This window comes from Mesoplodon mirus (genome assembly GCF_964341445.2).
Source record: "Mesoplodon mirus genome assembly, chromosome: 11".
In the NCBI taxonomy this organism is placed as follows: domain Eukaryota; kingdom Metazoa; phylum Chordata; class Mammalia; order Artiodactyla; family Ziphiidae; genus Mesoplodon; species Mesoplodon mirus.
The window spans coordinates 43,026,935-43,048,098 of NC_138987.1; the positions used below are offsets into that span (position 1 = coordinate 43,026,935).

Below are 21,164 nucleotides of genomic sequence, written 5' to 3' on the forward strand. Positions count from 1 at the left end.
CACTGTCTGCGTGAACTGGGTTCAGAGGAACCCGCCTCTTAAAGGGCGTTGGATTTAAGGCCTTGGCTCCGCCTCTGTGACACCGGGGCCATCAGCGGCCAGCCCCACCGTCCCCGCCCGCCTCGGGTCAGGGATCTCAGCGCTCGAGGGCCAGTGACGCTGCCGGGTCCCAGAGGGAAGCGTGAGCTGGAGGGCATCCTGCCCCCCGTGGGTGGGGCTTCTGCTGGACCTGGTGTCAGCTGGGCCCCTGGCTGGGATTCTCCCAGGAAAGCCAGAGTCTTCCGGGGCCTGGGATGGTTTTATGGAATCATCCATTCCCCTAAATCAGGGGGAAACTCATACATAGTGCCCGGGGAGGAGGACGTTGGCAGGTCAAGAGCAGGAAGACGGGCTGGAGCCTTGCGTGTGGCGGGAAGTGGCCGCGGTAGGTACACGGCTCTCGAGCCAGCTATGGGCCATTTTAGGCTTGTCTGGTGCCCACACAGCTTTCCCAGACACTTGCTTGGGGCCGGGGCTGCACCCGCTCTGGGGCGGGAGAAGGAATTTAGGGCCAAGCTCCCGGGCTCACCGTGGGGTGAAGGGGAGAGGTGTGAGCGCTGCGGCACAAGGCATAAAGCACGCTCTGACGACACGCATGCGGGGCAGAGTGGGACCTGGAGGGGGACTGTGAATTTGCCAACAGAGGAGGGGAAGAGTCCCGGGCAGGGTTTTGGTCTGAGGTTCGTTCTGGTCACTCACTGGAGGACGGTCCAAAGACGGCCGCCACAGGACGGAGGCTGTGCGGGGGCCTTGGGTTCTGCCAGGATCCCTTCGTCCCAGGTAAGGAGGGCCCTTCCACCTGAAGAGAGAGGACTGACTGGTGTTGCAGATGCACTCGTCACAGGCGTTTCCCACCAGCTTTGGCTTTTCCTGAGCTGTTGTCATAGCAGGCGTTCCTGATGCCGCCCGCTGGAGAGGCCTCAGCTAAGCTGCTTGATTGGAAATGGTCCAAGCAAGGTTTTTCTAAGATGTCATTTAAAGACTGAGTGAGGCCCTGAGGTTTAATTTGAATAAATCAGCTAGGATGATTCTGTTGAAGAAAACTGTGTGGATTCCCATTCCCCTTGATAACTTAGGAATTGACAAAGAGAAAGCAGAAGCCCTTTCTGGAGTTGAACAATAGAAAGCTTGTATCTGAGAGCCCATCAGAACGCCTCCTGACTGATTTTGTATCTTGTAAAGAAAAATGTGCCTGCTGGCGACACATTTTGGCCCCAGCATCAATTCATCATTTCTCTACTCTGCTAACGTTTTCATATTTTTCAGTCTTTCTCCCAAAACTTAAGACTCTTTTCCTCCTTGGAAAGGAGATTGAATCATAATCTGAAACTTTTTATAAATTTCAGATGTCACTTTTCTGATCATGAGTGATGGAACTTCTGCTACTTAAATACAAGATTATCCGGCTTCTATTTGTAAATAAAATCAGCTGTACGATGAAACCGATGCTGGCTTTTCATTTTTCACCCGAGATTTGTTGTCTGATGAAATGGTTTATTGACAAGGGTGCTGTGTGGAAGGCATAATGCTTCTCTGGCATGTGTGTGTGTGTGTGTGATTACCACGCACGCCAGGCCAACGGCAGCCGTCTGTCTTTCTGTCACATGCTCACGACTGATTCCACGTGATCCTCACGTGAGCAAGCGTTCAGAGATGCCCATTACCAGCATCCAGGGAGTTTGGGGGGACTCTTCTGTAATTCCCTTAGATGAGGCCATCCCCTGTGACCCCGTGTGAGCTCCGTGGGGGACTTTTCAGTGTGTGCAAGTACTCTCGCCATTGTAGTTTGGATAAGTGTGAGGATATGAACTGACTTAAAATCAAGAGGAAACATGGACCAGGTGTCATAAACCCATTGTATGCTATTATAAATAACATATTTTTATGATAAATGAATATTTTCCATTGCAAAAATGTTTAGTGAGAAGAAAGGCATGGTTTTACTTTACGTGCCTTGACAGAAGACAGCTGAATTCTCATATGTGTTTCTCCAGTCAACCTGTTGTAATATGTTTTTTTTGGTTGAAGTATATGAAGAAAACCCAGCCTCTCACAGGTATGTAGTTGGAAAAGGGAGAAGTATTTTAACAGCCCTTACAGATGATTTTGATTGTTTTCCCTTTAATACCGTACCACAGCCGAACAGATGGTAGTTTCTTAAAGGTCACTTGCAGTGTGAATGTGAAGCCATATCAGTGAACATTTTGTGCTCAGTCACAGTAAAATCCATTGACCTGTCTTGCACTTGGAATAGATCTTTTACACACGCATGGTTCTGTCACATCAGACACTGGTCATTGGAAAATCCTGGATGCCCGAGGTATGCAGATCTTCTAAACATTGGTGCGTTTCATCATACAGTATCAAAAAATCACCTTTGTTAGTGTTACCACCGTCTCATAAGGAACTGTCAAGCCCAGAGTGGTGGATAAAAGTTCTCTAAAATTCAGATTTTGGCTTAAAAGTGCAAATATTATTGGCAACAAACACTGTGAATTGGTTCCCTTGAGGTGACAGGGTAACTTGGTTCATTTTTGAGAAAATGTCTGCCAGATACCCAAGTTTGAATAACCAGTTTGCCTGTTGGTCATTCTTTCAAGTACGTTTTCTCTTGGAAAATGTATCCAGTTCTGCTCTCAGCTCAGAGAATTGCACCCAAAATTGCTTTTCTGGAAGAAATCAATGTTTTGGGTGCACGTCTCCAGAGCTTTACACGTTCTTCCCATTTTTCCCATATAACACTGAAAAGATGTTTATCAAGGGTCAAGATTTAACCCAAGACTAATCATAAGATTAGGAACTTTTCCTGTGTCACCCAGGACATCCTTAAGTGACACTGCCTCTTTTTAAACCCCGAATGTGTGGCATTGAGTACGGTTGTGGACGCTGCCTTGGTCCGTGCCGCGAGCCAGCACTTCTTGTCACCACTTCTGTAGCGTGACAGCAAATGCCAACACGGCGACAGAGGCAGAGGCTGCCTCAGTATCATTATGAATGCAGTTTGGACCTCACAGGCTGCTTGGAAGGGTCCCAGGGAGCCCAGCGGTTGGCTGAGCACCGTGGGAGCTGCAGCCCCGCAGGGAGAGATGCTCTCATGGAGAGGCCCCCAGGGTGAGCTCACAAGACGAAAAGTACACGACGGAGAAAGTGCGCCACGAGTGGACGTCGGCTGGCACTGGGGCTGGGGGAGCTGTGCCCTGGGCTTGGGATCCTACAACAGTGGGTCTTTCTGCCCGTGTCCTGCTCCTTGGATCCTGGGCATCGTGAATTGACTGCATGTTCCCAGTGGGGCCACTGGGAACGTGAGGTGGAGGGCTCTGACGTGGGCTTTCCCGTCTCGTTGTCAGGATAGAGCCACACTCAGGTCTCATAATGAGGTCGATTGTCCTCAGGTACGACGTGAGGAGTCCAGCCAGAGATTTAACTTTTAAAAATAATTTGGTGGGGGAATTCCCTGGTGGTCCAGTGGTTAGGACTTGGCACATTCGCTGCCATGGGCCTGGGTTCAATCCCTGGTTGGGGAACTAAGATCCCACAAGCCACACAGCGTGGCCAAAAAGAATTTGGTGGGCCATTATTTCTAACAGTGGTCTCACAGACTGTGTCTTTCTAATGCCGCCTTTGGAGGTGATTTTTGGTTAGGTCACCAAAGGCCGTCTGAGCCAGTCCAGCTGATGGGCTGCTTCTTTACAAAGGACCGCCTTGCGACAGGCCCGCAGGACCTGGGCCTTGGGGCCGAGGAGGAGACTGCCCGTGTATTTTCTGAGGGAGGAAGCTGCTCGAAGGCCTCTGCTGCGGCGCCGGGGCAGGGCAGGCCCGGGTCCCAGTCCAGGTGGGCGAGCCCTTCTCTGGCTTCTCGGGGATTATTCTTGGGCCTTTGCCAGCCTTCTCATTTCACTAACGACATGACGCCAGGGCTGTCGGGGAGCTCTCACCTCTTGAGTTACGGCTTCCATACTTGCCTGCCCTGCAGTCATACTATTACTCTCAGATTCATTACTTAGCAGGACAGCCTCTTTGAGTAGAAAAGAACTGTCGCCTTTTATAATTAGTCATTTACATTTTCTTTCCTTGGGGAAGAATTACTCAATTCTAAGAACTGGTTGCTGGCGTGGAAGGGATGGCAATATTGGGGAAGGTGACGATATTATCTTGGATCTTGCCAGAGAAAAGGCCAGAAATGTGGCGGTGTAGTGACTGGCAGAGAAAGGCCGGGAATAACCAGACCTGTGACTGGGGGCCGGAGGGGACACTGTCTGGCGGGCGGCGGGGTGGTCCCTCAAATACAGCTGCTGTGAGTTAGCCAGGGGGAGAAAAAGGATGATGTATCACAGGGAACCAGAGCCTGCACAGGGAGCCCTTGGAGAAGGTTCTGCTCCGAAAAGGAGAGTGGCCCGAGGCACACTCAGAAGGTGGCCCAGGATCCTCAGAAGGAGCCAGAGCCTCGATCTGTTGCCGCCTCTCAACCAGACTCCCAAGGAAAGAGAACAAAGGGCCGGTGCGTTGCTTGGGAAGGTGGTGGAGAGGATGCGTACGTGGCCTTGACGTGGCTTTTGTTCACGTCAGGAGTCTCCAGCTGAAAAGGGCAGCGGAGCAGCAGGAGGAGGGCGCAGAGCCAGACCTTGTGCCCGGCCCGCGGGTGGCAGTGACGGGCTGGAGCGCCCGCTCCACGTGGCACTCTCCTGTCTCGCATCCAGAGGCGTCACGCGCGGGGTGGAAGCACCTTCAGAGCTGTGGTGTTAGAGCTCCAGTCGATAACAGTGAGGACTCTTGGCAACATTTTAGAAACATTCATTAAGTAGACAAGAATGTGTGGGTTACTGGGCTGAAGCAGAAGGTTCATTAAGAGGGAGTTATTGTGCGCCAGTGTAAAAATGAAGATTAAAAAAAATTCAATTTACGGTAGCATTGAAAACAGTGAAATCCATGTTGTTGCCTGGATGAATCGCTCATTCCTTATAATTACAAAGCAGTGCTCCATCGTGTGAATCTATCACAGTTTGGTTAAACATCCTCCAGTTGGTGGAAGCCAAGGCCGTTTCCAGTCTTTGGCTGTTAGGAGTGAAGTTTCTGTGAACACTCATGTAGGCGTCCTCTTGTTGACATGTGTTTCTTGTCTCTTGGATCAATACTTAGGAGTGGACTTGCTGGGTAATGGCGTAGGGCTATACTTAGTTTTTATGGAAAACATCCAGATCTTTTCCCCAAATTGGTTGCATTGTTTCATAAACCCATCAGCCCTAAGGTCTGGCTGCCCCACATCCTCACCGGCGTTGCACGGCCCTGTTTTTATTTCTGCTGGTTAGCAGTCCTGTGTGTGTGTGTGTGTGTGTGTGTGCATGCGTGTGTATCTATGTATCTATATTGCTGGGCTGCACTCCACAGGCTTGCAAGGCCTGTACTTGCCCAGCTTTAAGAGTGAAGAAAGAGCCTGGAGTCAGCAACAGAGACATCCGCGGTTTAACGGACGGGGGAGCTTAGCTCCTGGAGCAATGCCTCACCACGTGCGGCGGGTGGTGGGCAGGACATGGCTGCTGTCTTCACTCCCTGGGGAAGGAGACGTTGCCAGTTTTAGGGGGAATTGACCTCAGGTGGGCTTGTCAGTTACCAGGGAAACCAGCAGAGAGGCACGCCCCTCATGGCCCCTTTGATAAGAACAGTCACTAGCTGGGGCCTGGGGCAAGTATGAAGGAAGGTCAGTCACATGAGCAGGTGTAGGTGAAGCAGGCGCTGGTCCAGCAGGGATGTACAGAGAGCAAGAGAACAGCCATCCTGAGTGGCCTGACCATACGGTGTCTATATATCTATATCTATATCTATATCCATATCGAGAGAGGGAACGAGAATATTTTTCCCCAAGTTTGTGGCTTGTCAATTTACACTTTAAAAAGTTATTTATTTATTTACTTGTTTGTTTTTGGCTGAGCAGAAAATTATTATTATTATTATTATTTTTTTGCAGTACGCGGGCCTCTCACTGTTGTGGCCTCTCCCGCTGTGGAGCACAGGCTCCGGATGCGCAGGCTCAGCGGCCATGGCTCACGGGCCCAGCCGCTCCGCGGCATGCAGGATCCTCCCGGACCGGGGCACGAACCCGCGTCCCCTGCATTGGCAGGCAGACTCTCAACCACTGCACCACCAGGGAAGCCCCAGTCTCACTCTTTTAAGTGTGTGGTGCCTGGGCTTGGACGACTCTAAGACTGAGACTGTAGATCCAGCTGCCCACACATGGCCTCTCCATGTGGCTTAACATCCTCATGGCATGGTGGCCTTAGGAAAGTCAGACTTCTGACATAATGGTTCAAGGCTCCCAGTAAGACTTCCAGAAAGCAAGGTGTAAGTTGCATTTTTTCATGACTGAACCTCAGAAGTCACATAATATCACTTCCACTCTACTCTTTTGGGTAAAGAAATCATGAGCCTACTTTAAAGAGAGGGAAATTAGACTCCATCTCTTGATGCAGGAGTGCCCTGGTCACATCATAAAAGAATATATGGGATAAGAGATGTTGTTGTGGAAAATATATGCCACACCTTGTTTCTTGTAATCTTGCTAAATTCACTTATTAGTTTTAGGAGCTTTTGGGTAGATGCCTTAGGATTTTCTATGTGCACAATCATGTCACCTACAAATAAATAGAATTTTACTTCTTTCTATGTAATATGTGTGGCTTTTATTTCCTCTTCTTGCCTTTTTGCATTGTCAAGGACCTCAAGTACAATGTTGAACGGAAGTGATGAGAGCATACATTTTTACCTCCTTCCGGGTATTGGTGGAGAGGGTGAAACATTTAGGCGCTCACCGTTAACTTTGATGTTAGCTGTTGACTTTTCATAGATGCCCTTTATCAGGGTGGCTTTGACAGTGCAAATTCCACAGACAAGGAGTCTGTATTTTTAATAAACATTCTGCCTTATTTTGGTAGGTCTTTTTCTTTACATTTGAGGAATACCAGTAGATAAAGGACGAAGAGATTGAGGATAGAATTTGTAAGACTTGGTGGAAGAAGATCTGGAAGACAGATCATAGTTTGCTGAGACTTTTAAATAATTATGAATCAGTGTTTTGCCAAATGCTTTTTCTTGTGTTGAGATAGATGGTCATATGATTTTTCTGACTTATTCTGTTAATGTACTGAAGGACATTGATTAATTTTTAATGTTAAGCCAGCTTGCATTCCTGAGATAAGTCCCACTTTGTCGTGAGATGTTAGTTTTTTTATATGTTTCAGGATTCTCTTTGATATTTTATTTTATTGTATTGTATGAAATATATTTTAAAAGAGTTTTACATCTCTGTTCATGAGGAATACAATTGACCCTTGAACAACACAGGTTTGAACTGTGCAGGTCCACTTACACGTGCTTTTTTTTTTTTTCCTCAATTAAATACGGGTAGTACTACATGATCCAGGGTTTGCTGAATCCACAGATATAGCACTGCAGATACAGAGGGCTGACTATGCGACTTGAGCATCTATGGATTTTGGTATCCATGGGGGCTCCTGGAACCAACCCCCTTTGTATACTGAGGGATGACAGTATTGTCTTCCATTTTCTTTTCTTCTGTGTATTCTCTTTTTCTGTTTTGGCATTAGGGAAATGGTAGTTTCATAAAATGCTCCTGTGATTTCTGAAAGAGTTTGTGCAAGATTGGTATTGTGTTTTTCTTAAGTACTTGATAGAATTCAACAGTGAAGCCATCTTGGCCTGGAATTTTCTTTGTGGGAAAGTTTTAAGTACAAATTCAGTTTCTCCTCTGGGTAGGGCTCCAGATTTTCTATTTCTTTTCTTGTCAGTTTTGATAATTTGTGTATTTTAAAATATTTGGTCATTTTAAACAATTGTCTAATTTATTGACATACTGTTGTTTACAATATTCCCAAATTCTTTTAATGTCTATAAGAACTAAAGTGATGTCTTCAATTCCTAAAATTGGTAATCAAACTAATTGATATGTGTCTTGAGATCTGTCACATAGTCTATTTTGATGAATGTTTCATGTGTCCTTGAGAAGAATGTGTGTGTGTTCTGCTTTGTTGGGGGAAGTTTCTGTAAATAACAGTTAGGTCATGTTGGTTGATAGGTAGTGTTTTTCCTGTCTTCTCTATCCTTACTGATTTTCCGTCTGCTTTTTCTATCAATTGCTGAGTGAGGACTTCTGGAATTTCCAACCAGAATGGTTGATTTGTCTCTTCTTTTAGTTTTGTCAGGTTTTGCTTCATGTTGTTTGAATCTTGGTTATTAGATACACACAAATGTAGGATGATTATGTTTTCTTGATGAATTTATATGCTTATTGTTATGAAATATTCCTCTGTTTCTGGTTATATCCCCTGTGCTGTATTGCAGTTCCTCTGATATTAATATAGCCATTCCATCTTCCTTATAATTAGTATTTCCTTGGTGTGTCTTTTCCATCCTTTTGCTTTTAATCTATTTGTGTCTTCTTATTTAAAGCACATTTCTTGTAGACAGCTTATAGCTGGATTTTGCTTTCCTACCCTTTTAGTGTGTGTTTAGTTCATTTACATTCATGTAATTATTTATATGGCTGGGGTTTACGCTGCCATTTTGCTATTTATTTTCTATTCATTTCATCTTATTTCCTCCCTTTTTCCTACCTTCTTTTGCATGCATTGGGTACTTTTTAAATTAATGGACTTTGTTTTTTAGGGCAGTTTCAGGTTTACAGAAATATTGAGCAGAAAGTACAGAGAGTTTGATATACTCTGTTGCCACCTCCTCACACACACAAGGTTTCTCCTGTTATTGACATCTTGCGTTCGTGTGGTGCCTTTGTTACAGTTGATGAGCCAATATCCATATGTCATTATTAACTAAAGTCCATAGTTGACATTGGGGTTCCCTCTCTGTGCTGTACATTCTGTGGGTTTGGACAAATGTATAATGACATGTATCTACCATTATGGTATCATACAGAGTAGTTTCACTGCCCTAAAAATCCTCTGTGCTCCACCTGTTCATCCCTCCCTCTCCCTGAACCGTTGACAACCACTGGTCTTTTCACTGTCTCCATGGTTTTGCCTCTTCCAGAATGTCATTTCCGTGGAACCACACAGTGTGTAGTCTCTTGAGACTGGCTCCTTTCACTCAGGGAGACTTTCTTATTATTCTTGTTAGTTTTCACTCTGGCTTATCGGCCGTTTCTCCTCTCCCCACCTTTCTTTTAGTTAGTGGTTACTTTTTAATTTTATTTTATTTTAGTGATTGATTGATTGCGGTACGTGGTCCTCTCACTGTTGTGGCCTCTCCCGTTGCGGAGCACAGGCTCCGGACGCGCAGGCTCAGCGGCCATGGCTTACGGGCCCAGCCACTCTGCGGCATGTGGGATCCTCCCAGACCGGGGCACGAACCCATGTCCCCTGCATCAGCAGGAGGACTCTCAACCACTGCGCCACCAGGGAAGCCCCAGTGGTTACTTTTTATAGCACGTATTTATAACTTACCTAGACTCCCTTCAAATACTGTTGATCTTGGCGAGACAGCAGTGAGCGGTGGCTTGAAGCGAGATCTTAGTTCCCTGCCCAGGAAGTGAACCTGGGGAGCCTGGGTGAAAACTAGGAACCCCAGCCACTAGGCCAGCTAGGGCTAGAGGCTAGAAGCAAAGCTGCCGTGGCGCTTGCCCCCGTTGAAAAATGCATTTCTCAAGGAGGCAGAAACTGTAAAAACAGGTACAAAGTTAATTATTAGAGACACAGCACAACAACAGGTGGGAGAGCACACAGAGAAACAGTTTGCTTAGTTAAGACAGAAGCAGGCAGAGATGCACACCGGGAGAGAAAGGGTGTGGGCATCCCCCTAATGAGGAGGAGTCCAGTAAAGAGGTGGTGAAGTCATTCATATAGGGCAGTTCTTCTGGGTCTTTGTTTACCTTTGGCCAGTCATCTGGTTTCTTTTTCCACATGTGACCTGCCCTAGGCCCTTCCCTAGCATGCATGCGCAACTTCTTTCCAAGATGGGATTTCAGCCCAGAGGCCTATGGGACGGCCTTAGCATCACCTGTTATGGGGTGGCACCCCCTTCTTGTTGACCCCCAAGGAGCCTTTCTGCGCATGTGCAGTCAGGGAGGTTTCCTTGACCTCAGGAATGGTCATCTTATCTCTTTACTCTGGTAGACCTCAGCTCCTGCTATTAACTTTGGCCTTGGAGTGTCTGGGGAAACAAAGCTCCAATTTACTCCGCCTGACAGACTCCAGCTGTCCAGCCCAGGGGCCCATCTACCTCTACCTCACTGTTACACCACCTTCTGCTGCCGGCAGGCCCGTGTCTGAACACAGGCATTCAGCCTTTCCCCGTTTCCCCCGCAGTGTTCAGGAGGAGCACTGGCCGCTCTGCCAGGGCTGGGGGAGCCTTCAGCCTTCACCACGTCCCATGTCCGATGTCACCGGGGAAGCTGTGGAAGGGGTGGGCGGGTAGGCGGGCAGGCTCACCCTTGGTGTGGACTCTGTCTGGGCTCCTTGAGAGATAGCAACTCACTTCACACCCCCAACGCCTTGGGAAGGAGCCGTTCCTCACCATTTTACAGATGAGGAAACAGAAGATCAGAGAAGCTAGGCTCGCGGGTGGGAAAAGAGTTGGCGTGATAGACTTTTACATGCTCTTCCATCTGCGAAGCCTGCCACGGAGCTCTGTCCTCGTCGTCGTCCTTCTCCCCTCTTCCCAGAGACCGTGGCGAAGACGTGGAGGGTGTGAGTTTACCCACTGCCTCTCAGCTTGGAAGGACAGCTAATGTGATCGATGACACGATCAAGGTGCAGAATGAGTTCCGCTGCCTTCAGTTCCGGCTGAGAGCCAATCAAACAAACGAGCTCACAGGAATAAGTGAGAAGTCCTATGTTCAAGTTCACAAAACCGAGAAGTACAGTTCGTTGAACGCAGCCTGGACAGCCTGGGTTCACTGCGTCACCAGTGGGATGCTCTCATGGCTCTCGTGCCCAGATTCTGGCTTTGGTCTTGTAGCTGACCTCTTGCATCCTCTCTGGCCCCTTCTGTTACGCCCCACCTTGCGGCCAGAGTCATCTTTTCCAAATGCAAATCTCATAACCGTGGTGGCTCCCCATTTCCTTGTCAGTAGCTTCCTTCTGTAGCTTTGCTGGGGTCTCACCCTTCGCTCCCCACGTGGCCTTCCAGCCTCGGAATGGTCTTCTCCCGTCAACCCCAGCTTCCTTGTGGCCCCTCCCACCACACTGGCCTTCCTTCCATGCCTGGAGTGTGCCTAGCTTCCTTCTCCCTGCGTCTCGGCCCGGGCCTCACCTCCTCTGCGTGGTCCTCAGGTCAGGCCCTCGTTCTGTGCCATGGCGGCCGGGCTCCCCAGGGCACAGCCAGCCCCCGTGCGCATTTGCGTGGCCTGTGTGATGAACGTTTGCTTAACGACCAGACCGTCATCTCTGGACAGAAGGCCCGTGCTGTTTTCCTGCCCAACTGTGTTGGGAGGCCCAGGACTGCCCCCGGGTCCCGCGACTCCCAGCATGTAGCTGTGCTCCCAGCCGTGATTCCTCCTAGCGCAGTCGTGTGAGGCGGCAGCGGCCAAGGGAGAAGGCCCAGGGGGACCCAGGCGCCAGCTGCCCGGAGTCCTGCCCCGGTGGAGTCGCAGGAGACGCCTGACTCCCCAGCGACGAGTTGTCACCATCTGCCAGGAGCTCGGTAGAGGCTCTGCGCCCGGGGTCTGTACCGAGGCTGTTCTCATAGGTACCTCTGCCTGGCACGGACTGGCAGGAAAGCAGGAGCTTGGCGTAAACCACAGTGCTCAGCTGAGGCCAGCGAGCCATTCTTACTGGTTCGGGAGAGGTGGGAACACCCGAAATCCTCGGCCCCAGGCGCTGGCTGAGGGAGGGCAGACCTTGCAAACGGGCCTGTCTCAGGATGGCAGTCTCCGGCCTGCTTTTCCGCACCGTCTCTGCTCCAGCCTCGGGGTATTGTCTCACGCATGAGACACTCAGGCAGTGTTTACTGCACAGAGGGAAGAGCTCCCAGTCTGCTGTGGTTCTGTCTTGTATGGATTGATGCATCATTTGCACTGATTGGATCATCAGGGTGCCTGAAATGCGGCCTTGTATTGCTGAGTCGTTCCAGACGCAGGTCCAGGGCAGGTGAGGGAGGCAAGTGTGGTTTGAGCCTAAGAAAGCAGTTTTCTCAGAGTGAGACTGGCCAGGAAAGGGGTGTGGGACTTGCTGAGGACTTGCATCTCTTGTCTGGGGGCACAGCCCCTTGTCAGAGGTAAGAGGGATTCTCAGTTCTCTGGGAGCTGGGAGTTTTAATAGGCAGGTGCTGGGGTCCTTCCGGCTAAGCCGATATGAGTGTATCTTCCAGCTCTTCTCTGAAATGCTCCTTCAGAAGAGTTTATTCTGCTTGTCCCCTGAAGAGCCCAGAAAATGCTGTTTGTTATTGCTGGGGGGTGAGGCGGGAACGGCAGCATATGCGAGGCAAGCCTGGTGTGCATTTTTTGATTTTTTTCTGTAAAAAGGTAAGCAGAAGGGTAAAGTCTGTCTGCTACGGACTTTACTTTCTGTAAAACATTTCCCAAAAGGTCGTTGTATTCTTCAGACCTTCCTTCCTTCCCTCTGACCCATAAGTTTTACATATTCTATCGTTTCTTAAAGACACAAAATCAAATCTCAGTTTGAAAGGATATGCATGTTTACTTTTCATGGAGTATTGTTAATATTATGACTGTTACTATTTCTGTAAATAAACCGCATTCTTATTTACTTCCTATTGTGCCTGCCTAGTCATACATTTATTCAGCAGACGTTTTCTGTGCCAGGTGTGTTGCCGGCGTGGGTTTGGATGGCCTGCCGGGGGTGGCGCCCCTGCCTGAAGCGGGCAGAACCCACAGTCAGATGAGGGGCGCTGGTGGAGCCCTGTTGGGTGGCCTGAGTGCCAAGTGCCTCTCCTGAGGCCACAGAACATTCTTTTCCCCTCACACCTTCCAACTCAGCCTCTGGCTCTGGAATGTCCCTGGTGTGCCCTTCAAAGGCTTCCTGGCTACTGAGCGGGGCCATCTTCAGCCGACCGCACTGTGCCCCTTCTGAAGGGTGGTCTTCTCTGCCCCCCGCCCCCTGCCTAAATCCAGATGCCAAGGCCACACCTGTCAATCTTCTCAGGTCCTTTCACAATACAGATTTTTTTTTTTAGACTCTCAGGTGTCATTCTTTTCTTATTATTTGGATTTTCAAGAGAACTCATCTCCCCTACATGGGTTTTGAACAAATTGAGAAATAAAATAGTGGCAGATGGCCAAAGAATAACTTTTATTTCTTCTGAATGAGAAGCTTGAAATCCTGTCTTAGTGTGAGAGCCAAATAACCTGGCTGACTGAATCCCAGGATCATTCAGGCTGACCCACCCTGTCAGAGCCAGCACTGGGCCTGGGCAGGACCCCCTCATGTGCATCAGAGCTGTACCAGGAAGCAGCCTTCCGGGGGTGGGGGGGGAGCAGTCTTCTTGGGGGAGCAGCCTTCCCGGGGTGGAAGCAGCCTTCCTGGGGGAGCAGCCTCCCTAGGGGAGCAACCTCCCCAGGGGGAGCAGCCTTCCCTGGGGGAGCGGTTTTCTTGGGGGAGCAACCTCCCTGGGGGGAGCAGCCTTCCAAGGGGGAGCAGCCTTCCCTGGGGGAGCAACCTTCCTAGGAGAGCAACCTTCCCAGGGGGAGCAGCCTTCCCTGGGGGAGCGGTTTTCTTGGGGGAGCAACCTCCCTGGGGGGAGCAGCCTTCCCAGGGAGAGCAGCCTTCCCTGGGGGAGCAGCTTTCTTGGGGGAACAGTCTTTCTGTGGGGAGCAGCCTTCCCCCGGGGGAGCAGCTTTCTTAGGGGAGCAGCCTTCCCTGGGGGAGCAGTTTTCTTGGGGGAGCAGTCTTCCCGGGGGGAGCAGCCTTCCTGGGGGAGCAACCTTCCCAGGGGGAGCAGCCTTCCCTGGGGGAGCAGCTTTCTTGGGGGAACAGTCTTTCTGTGGGGAGCAGCCTTCCCTCTTGGGGGAGCAGTCTTCCTGGGGGGAACAGCCTTCCCAGGGGGAGCAACCTTCCAAGAGGGAGCAGCCTTCCTGGGGGATCAGCCGATTCTGAGAGCTGGAAGGAGGGCTGAACCTACTGGCTGTTTAGTCTCCCAGGCTTAGCAGTTGAAGTTGCCTTCTGGGGGTGAGTATTTCTGGGGATGGAGATAGTGCAGGAGAGGCACCAACTGAGTTCCCTCCACTTGGAAGCAGACCCCGGGTTTGAGAGTGTTTCCTTCAGCTGTCTGTTTGCATAACCATTAGGTCCCTTCTCGGCCAGGGGCATGCTCCGCCTTGGAGCCCACAGCCCATCGGGACAGGCCAGCCCCCAGTGGAACCCCCGCTCCTTTGAGGATTCTCCTGGGACGCCGGGGAGAGGACGTTAGAGCCTGGTCCTGATGGCTTTGAAACGTATCAGAATTGAACATGAATTCGATGATCTGTAGGCCTCTACCTAAGGCTGCAAAACCATCTTAGTTTATTTCTCATCCTTAATTATGTCCTGCTTGAGTGTTCCACCTGGCTCATCAGAAATTCCAGCATGAGGTGAAATGCCAGTGTATAAGCTTCCAACTACACAGCCTGCCCCGAATTCGAGTATAAATCTCCTTGTGTTACCCAGTTTCAGAGAGAAATTGTCTGAAAGGCCAACCCTTGTAAGTTCAAGTCCAAAACCAGAATTTCCGTTGCCCATTAATGTCTAAGTCCATGAAAGTTCACGACTTGTGCTTACCTTGTGCTGCTACCCTGTCTTGGCCAGAGGGGCGCCTGGTGTCTCACCAGGACACGCACAGGCCTTTCAGGGCGCAGAGGTCCTGCCCATTGAGCGCCAGTCTGTGAAACTCCTTGCTTCACAAGACTTCAAAGTGTGGCAGAACGCACAAGCTTCTCACCGTGTCTAGAGGACACATCACGCCAGGCCCCTGTGGCAGCCGCCCCAGGATCACCGTCCCCCTGCGCAGAGCAGGGCGTATGTGGGACCTCAGGGTTGCTCTGAGTCGGGGCACCGCACGGAGCTGTCCTCAGTTTTGCCCTCGCGGGGATGTGACAGTTGGATCCAGAGGCTGTCACTTGAAATCGACTTGGAAGGAACCTCAGCAAGAAGTTAGGTCTGAGTCTACTCATTTTCTGTTTCTGCGGGAAAAAGATCCTTGTTGCCTTGTAGGCATTTTAAGTTCTGTGTCATCGTGGCTGCCTCTCCTGCTCTAGTTAGGAGGGGTGTGTGTGTGCGCGCACGTGTGTTAAACCCAGAGAGTGCCGACTGTTCTGGAATCGGAGCCCTCCACGTCTGACTGCTCGGTCTTAGACGCTGCTGCTGGCGTGAAGGTCCTCCCCTCCCCCATGCTGTGTCGTTGGAGCCCCCCTCGCAGGTCCTGGGGCGCGTGGCACCGGCAGCGCTGTTCCCACGTCCCTGGGGCCTCCCCCGTGCCTCCCTGAGGACAAGCCATCCTCTCCCAGCACCGGCCCAGCAGGAGCCCCCCTGAACTGCCAGGGCCCGAGGCCCCACGCGCTCACTCGAGTTCAAGGACCCACAGGCGCAGCGCGTTGTGGCTTGAAACAACACACATTTATTACCTCATCGTCCGTCCTGGAGGCCAGAAGGCTGCCATGCGCCTGGGGTGCTGGATCAAGGTGTAGATCAAGGCGTGGGCAGGGCTGCATCCCTTCTGGGGCTTCAGGGAATAATTTGCTCCTTGGTCTCTTTCGAGCCTGTGTTGCTTGGGTGGTGGTGCCTTTGCCCGCCTTCCACGTCCACGGTGGCGAGTCAAGTGTCCTCACAGCTCTGACGCTGACTCTCCTGTCTCCTCCTCCACCTTCAAGGGCCCCGGGTCACACTGGGCCCACCTGGGCCATCCAGGATGCTTTCCCTGGTTCAGTCCCTTGATTAGCAATCTTTGTCCCCCTTGCCTGGCTCCAGGAATGTGCCCTGGACATCTCTGGGGGGTCATTACCCTGCCTTCCATATCATGCAGTGTAAGTCCATCACTGCAGGAGTCCCATTGAAACCCTCATTCTGCAAGTGGTCCCTGAGCGCCGGCAGAGGCTCCTGAGGGCAGTTCTGTGGGGATGCCCTGGGGCGGGACACGGTGGGCGCCACCTTCTCCTCCGGCTGATTTGTGTTCTCAGGTGATGACAGCGGGGCACTCGGCCTGCTGTCCCTGAGCCTTCATGCATCTGCCACTCACAGTGCTTCCTGAAGCCTCAGAGCAGTCCTACAAGTCAGCACTGTCATTCTCACTGTATAGATAATGAAACTGCAGCCCAGAGGGGTGGTGTTACTTGCCAAGGTCACACAGCATCTAAGTGATAGAGCTGGGCTCTCATTCCAGGTCCGCCTGACTGGAGACCCCCCTCCCCCAGCCCAGTGCCCACACTGGTTTTCCTGTCTTCGTTTATGAACTTCTTCACCTGAGTTCACTGAGACTGAAGTTCCATGTTCACTCTGCGCTCACAGAGTGACCGTGTCCCTGGCCCTGGGATGGCCGGCGTGACGCTGGTACTGCCAGGTCGCTGTTACGCATCGGCTCCCCTGCAGCGCCGAGTGCTCTTTGCCCCTGTGCCAGCCAGAGCAACTTCCAGCAGATTCTGGCCCTCAGTGAGCTGTTTGTTCAATTTAAATGTAAATATCTGCATTTACATATAGATATGCCCCATTAAATATTCCTGAGATTGGTGTGTTCCCCTCTGACATCAGGGGGTGTCAGACTTCACCTTCTGGTTCGTGCTGCACACTGGTGGTGTAACGCAGCCTAATGCCTTGTGCGTTGATCACTTTGTGAGTCTGTTATGTTGTGAAACTGTTCAGCTTTGTTCCTGCTGCCTTTTTCCCCTTTGGAAAGCGGGTTTTATTTTCCATGCATATGATATTCGTTGTTATTTTTCCCTTAGGACAACTACACCTTTGCTCAACCTGGGATTCAAATGAAAGTGAAAATCTTGGAAGAACTCGTGAGCCGGATCGATGGTAAGCCAGCTTCCTGGGCTCCCCTTTCCCTGTGGGGCAGGGGAGAAGGTGGTGGAAGGCTCAGGACTCACCAGCCATCAGTCGACAGGATGCCGTCCTCGGCCAGCCCGTGGCCCCTGGCTTGCGCCTTCCCCCCATCCTTCTGAGACCACCCGCCGCTGGAGCAGGGGCTGCGGCCATTCTTTTCACGAAGGCGATATAATCAGAATTCAGTGCCGTGACTTTGCAGGAAGTAATGAGTGCATCCTAGAAGCAGGCACCTCTTACTCCTTATTAAGCCCGGTGATTGTCATAATCTGGGTGACAGCCGGGTTGTTTATGACCATCCTCTGGCACACTGTTCCTGCCTCTGCACATCATTTTGCTATCAAGGATGCTGGCGTAATTTCTCCACGGAATCCAATTAATTACCGAGTCTGAAAATAACATCTTTAATATTATAGAAACATTATAGTATGTGCTCGGCCATTTTAGATGATGCTTTCATGTTTAAGTGGGGGCTTTGAAATACTTTCTACCCTCACCTTTAAAATAATTCCCCCTATGATGTGCTGTCATATCGCAATAGCAGAGTTTAATTAAAGTTGAGAGATAATGCTGCCCATTCCAAGCATACTCTCCTGGTAGTTTGTTAAATTAATGAACAGAGCATTAACAGAGGGATACCAAGCAGAACCGGGCATGGATTTGTGACACCAGCTGGCTGGTCAGTGGTGATGTGCAGAGAAGACACAGGCTGTGTCATCAGGAGCCCGGTGTGAGCTTGGTGGATGACTTCACTGAACCTGCAGAGAAATCGTACTTTGCTTAAAACGTAGACACGCCGCCCATGTTCCAGGGCTGCCTTCCAAGGACAGGCATATCCCGGTGTCTCTTCCCCTTGCTGTACCTTCAACAGTAGCAAATATATCGGTAATCATCTTCCCAAGAAAGGCACTTGGTTTGGGAAATGGTTGAATAACATTATAAAATGGAGTCATACAAATTATCAACTCCATTCTGTTCCTTGATTGAATCTGATTTTCAGTTGCATCTAATGGTTATTACCTAATTTCCATATTATGAAGTTCTACACAGTTCTTCCACTAATACTTTGATTCAGTGTATTTAGCTGCTTTGCAGCTACCTGTTCAAAATACTGTTTTTGGCTTATGTAACTGCATTTATGTACATTTATTCGTAACTTCATGGGGAGATCTTTGTTGGATGCTCTTGGGTCTTTTTGCTGCTGGCAGTTTCACACCTTTCCCCCAGCCTCATTTTGTTCTTTCAAATACAATTTGCAGGAGCTGTAAATTACACTTCCTTAGCAGTTTTTCTTTTCCTCCTGTGTCTCTTAGAAGGCAGATTTTGTATTTTTGTGGAGGTTGGAAAGTTGCGGTTGGTGCTTATTTGTTCCAGGGCTGCAGTCTGGGAAATAGTTGAGTTGATTTTCTCCGGTGCTGTGGTTTAGAAGAAGCACATCACAGGTTTGCTGGATGATGGTTTAAAAGAGCAGCAGCAGCAACCAGAGGAATCCCAACCGGATCTGGGCTTTTCAGTAAATCCCATTTTTATTTTCCTGCAGCTTCTGAGGAGGGCATTTTCATCCTGTGGTTGTTTTGTTTAAATGATCGGTTCTTCACAACATAGGAGGCTCTTTTTGGTAATTGGTTAGACTTTGTAATCTGTTTGTAACTATTCTTCCAGTGAAACCTGGAAGAACTTCTGTGATGGCCTCAGAAGAATTCCCAGGCTTTTCAAGCAGGAAGTATCAGAATTGACAGAGTTTGGGCTGTTACCCCTCAGCAGCCCCGGGGAGAAGTGTCCATAGGCCCCCTTTATTCACTGTCCTCCTGGAGAAAGAAATTTGTGGTCTTGGGACTGTGCAGGGACGGCAGGATACACTAGGAGGAAAATATTGCTTTAAAAAAAAAAAAAGAAAAACAACCACTGCCCCATTTTTGCATTTCAGGGCAAGGACAGCATTGATTTCAGAACTTTTTGGCAATTTGGTGAAGGAACACAATTTCATGGACCTGTTATTAAGAAAGCTGAGGTTTTATGGGCTTGACCCAGATGGGAATAGTTTAGAAAAGAGCTAAATTGCTACACAAGGAAAAGTGAGAGGAATTTTGGAGTTCCAGTAGTAGTGTTGTAAGTCAGAAGAGAATGGAGAGGGAGAGGAGGGCAGAGGCCCAGGGGTACAGGAGGGTGGCAGCGAGGGGAGGGGGGGCAGCGGGGGGTGGGGAAGATTAGGAGAGGGTCAAAGTCACTGTCTTATTTTCTAGCTGTGACAACTGGCTGAAGGATTTCTGAAAAGTACTCTAAAGTAGTTTTCTATTTTGAGTAGTGTGGTACCCTACTCTCTGTTACCCCGAAATCTTTAGAAAAAGTCTGTTCCCTAGACAGGAAGGTGGCGTGACTGAAGACAGAGGGTCGTGTCTGTAATGGAGGCCGAGCAGGAAGGTGATGGGCAACAGCCTGAGAGACTGCCCGGTGGGTGGTAATTGTCTTGAGAGAGGTAAGCTGGCTAGTGAGAAGCCCCAGGGGAGTCTGTAATCTTTGGGGCAGAGCTTTCAGAACTTCCCGCACAATGAGAGATGGAGCCTTGAGCCACTGAATTGGCCATGTCAAAGGTGAGAGTAGGAGGACCTTCCACTGCCAGTGGTGGTGGGCTAGGTAATTCCAACCAGATTTCTCACTGAAAAGACCTAAAAAATGGATAAGATTGTTTTTTAAAGCCAGCAAACAAACAAACCAATGGGGGGTGGTGAGGAAGAATGAAAGAGAGAAAAAAAGAAAGAAGGTAAAAAGAAAACAAATTTCATAAAAGCATTGAACTGCTAATAGGGAGACAAGAACTTCCTGGCCAGATTCTGGAAGAATGCTGGAATCAGAGAGATGAGCCCGGCCCTGAAGGCCACTGTTGTTCTGAGGGTTCGTGCTAATCCAGAAGAAAGAATCCCAACGTGGTTTGTAGTTTTGACAGCTTCATGGAGGGAAAGGATCAAACCGTAGCCTACCTGAGGATAGGAGTGCAGAAAATGCCCAGGTACTTTCTGAGACCCAGAAGACCAACTGTCAGGGTGGAACTGAAGTGAAACTGCCCTTGTGCAGTCTTGCAGGCCAGGTTTACATCACCTGAGAGGACCAGGGTTGTTTGAACCTTGATTACGGCACTTCTCTACTGGAGTAGAGTGCTTGGGAGAAGCAAAAAAAAAAATCTTTTCTGGAGGAAGTTACCAGAAAGTTGTTCCTCAAATTGTTTCTGCTTTTTTTTTTTCCCACATAAAATGATCTACACGTAGTCAAAGATACACACACATTCAAGACTTCTTAAGTGAGAACAAACAGAAACAACAGAAACAGGCCCACAAGATGTTAAGTTTCTGTAATTCTTACGCATAGACCATGAAACTATTCTCCTTACTATGTATGAAGAAATATAAAAAAGAGAATCTTGAGAATGTTTGCCATGGTAGTGGGAAACTACATGATTTTACATAAAAGATTTGAAAAATACAATAACCAAATTAAAAAGTCAGTGGGCAGATTTAACAAATTAGACATAGCTATAGAGAAAGTTAGTGAACTGGAAGATGGGTTGGAAGAAAATAGCCAAAACAAAACATGGAGAGATAAGAATATGCCAAATATAGAAAGTAAGAGATATAGAAGGTATGATTAGAGAGCTTCATATGTACTTATTTGGAGTCATAGAAGGAGAGGAGGGAGAGTGAATTAGAATCTGAAGAGATAATGATTCATTGTCTTCCAAAAGTACTGAAATAAACCAATTCACAGATTGAAGAGCCCATTGAATCTTCAGGAGAATAAAGAGAAAACTGTATGTAAACACATCATAGTAAAATTCAATTGAAGACTAGTTCTTAAGGCAGTGAGAGTAAGAGATTATTTTCTAAGAATGGCTGTCTGAGAACTGTCTTCTCAACAAAAGGACAAGAAGATATGTTCAGTGTGCAGGAAGAATGATAACTGTCACTGTAGTGTCTACATCCAGCAGAAATACCCTTCAAGAATGAATTTGAAAGTCCAAGAGGCCACCTAAATCTGAATTGTTTCTCACTGCCTCCAAGAAGCTGCGTAATCAAGAAGGAAAGCAGACGAAGCACACACACCTACCCTTGCAGTACAAGCAGGGACCACAATTAC

General features: G+C 49.1%; 1 protein-coding gene across 1 annotated transcript in view; it reads left to right on the forward strand.

The window, feature by feature from the left end:
* TBC1D22A (TBC1 domain family member 22A) overlaps positions 1-21,164 on the forward strand; it is a 326,009-nt gene that overhangs the window by 190,381 nt on the left and 114,464 nt on the right. Inside the window, exon 10 of the mRNA XM_082636735.1 lies at positions 16,934-17,009. Within this exon, the coding sequence (XP_082492861.1) occupies positions 16,934-17,009 (76 nt within the window). The remainder of the gene's footprint in view (positions 1-16,933; positions 17,010-21,164) is intronic.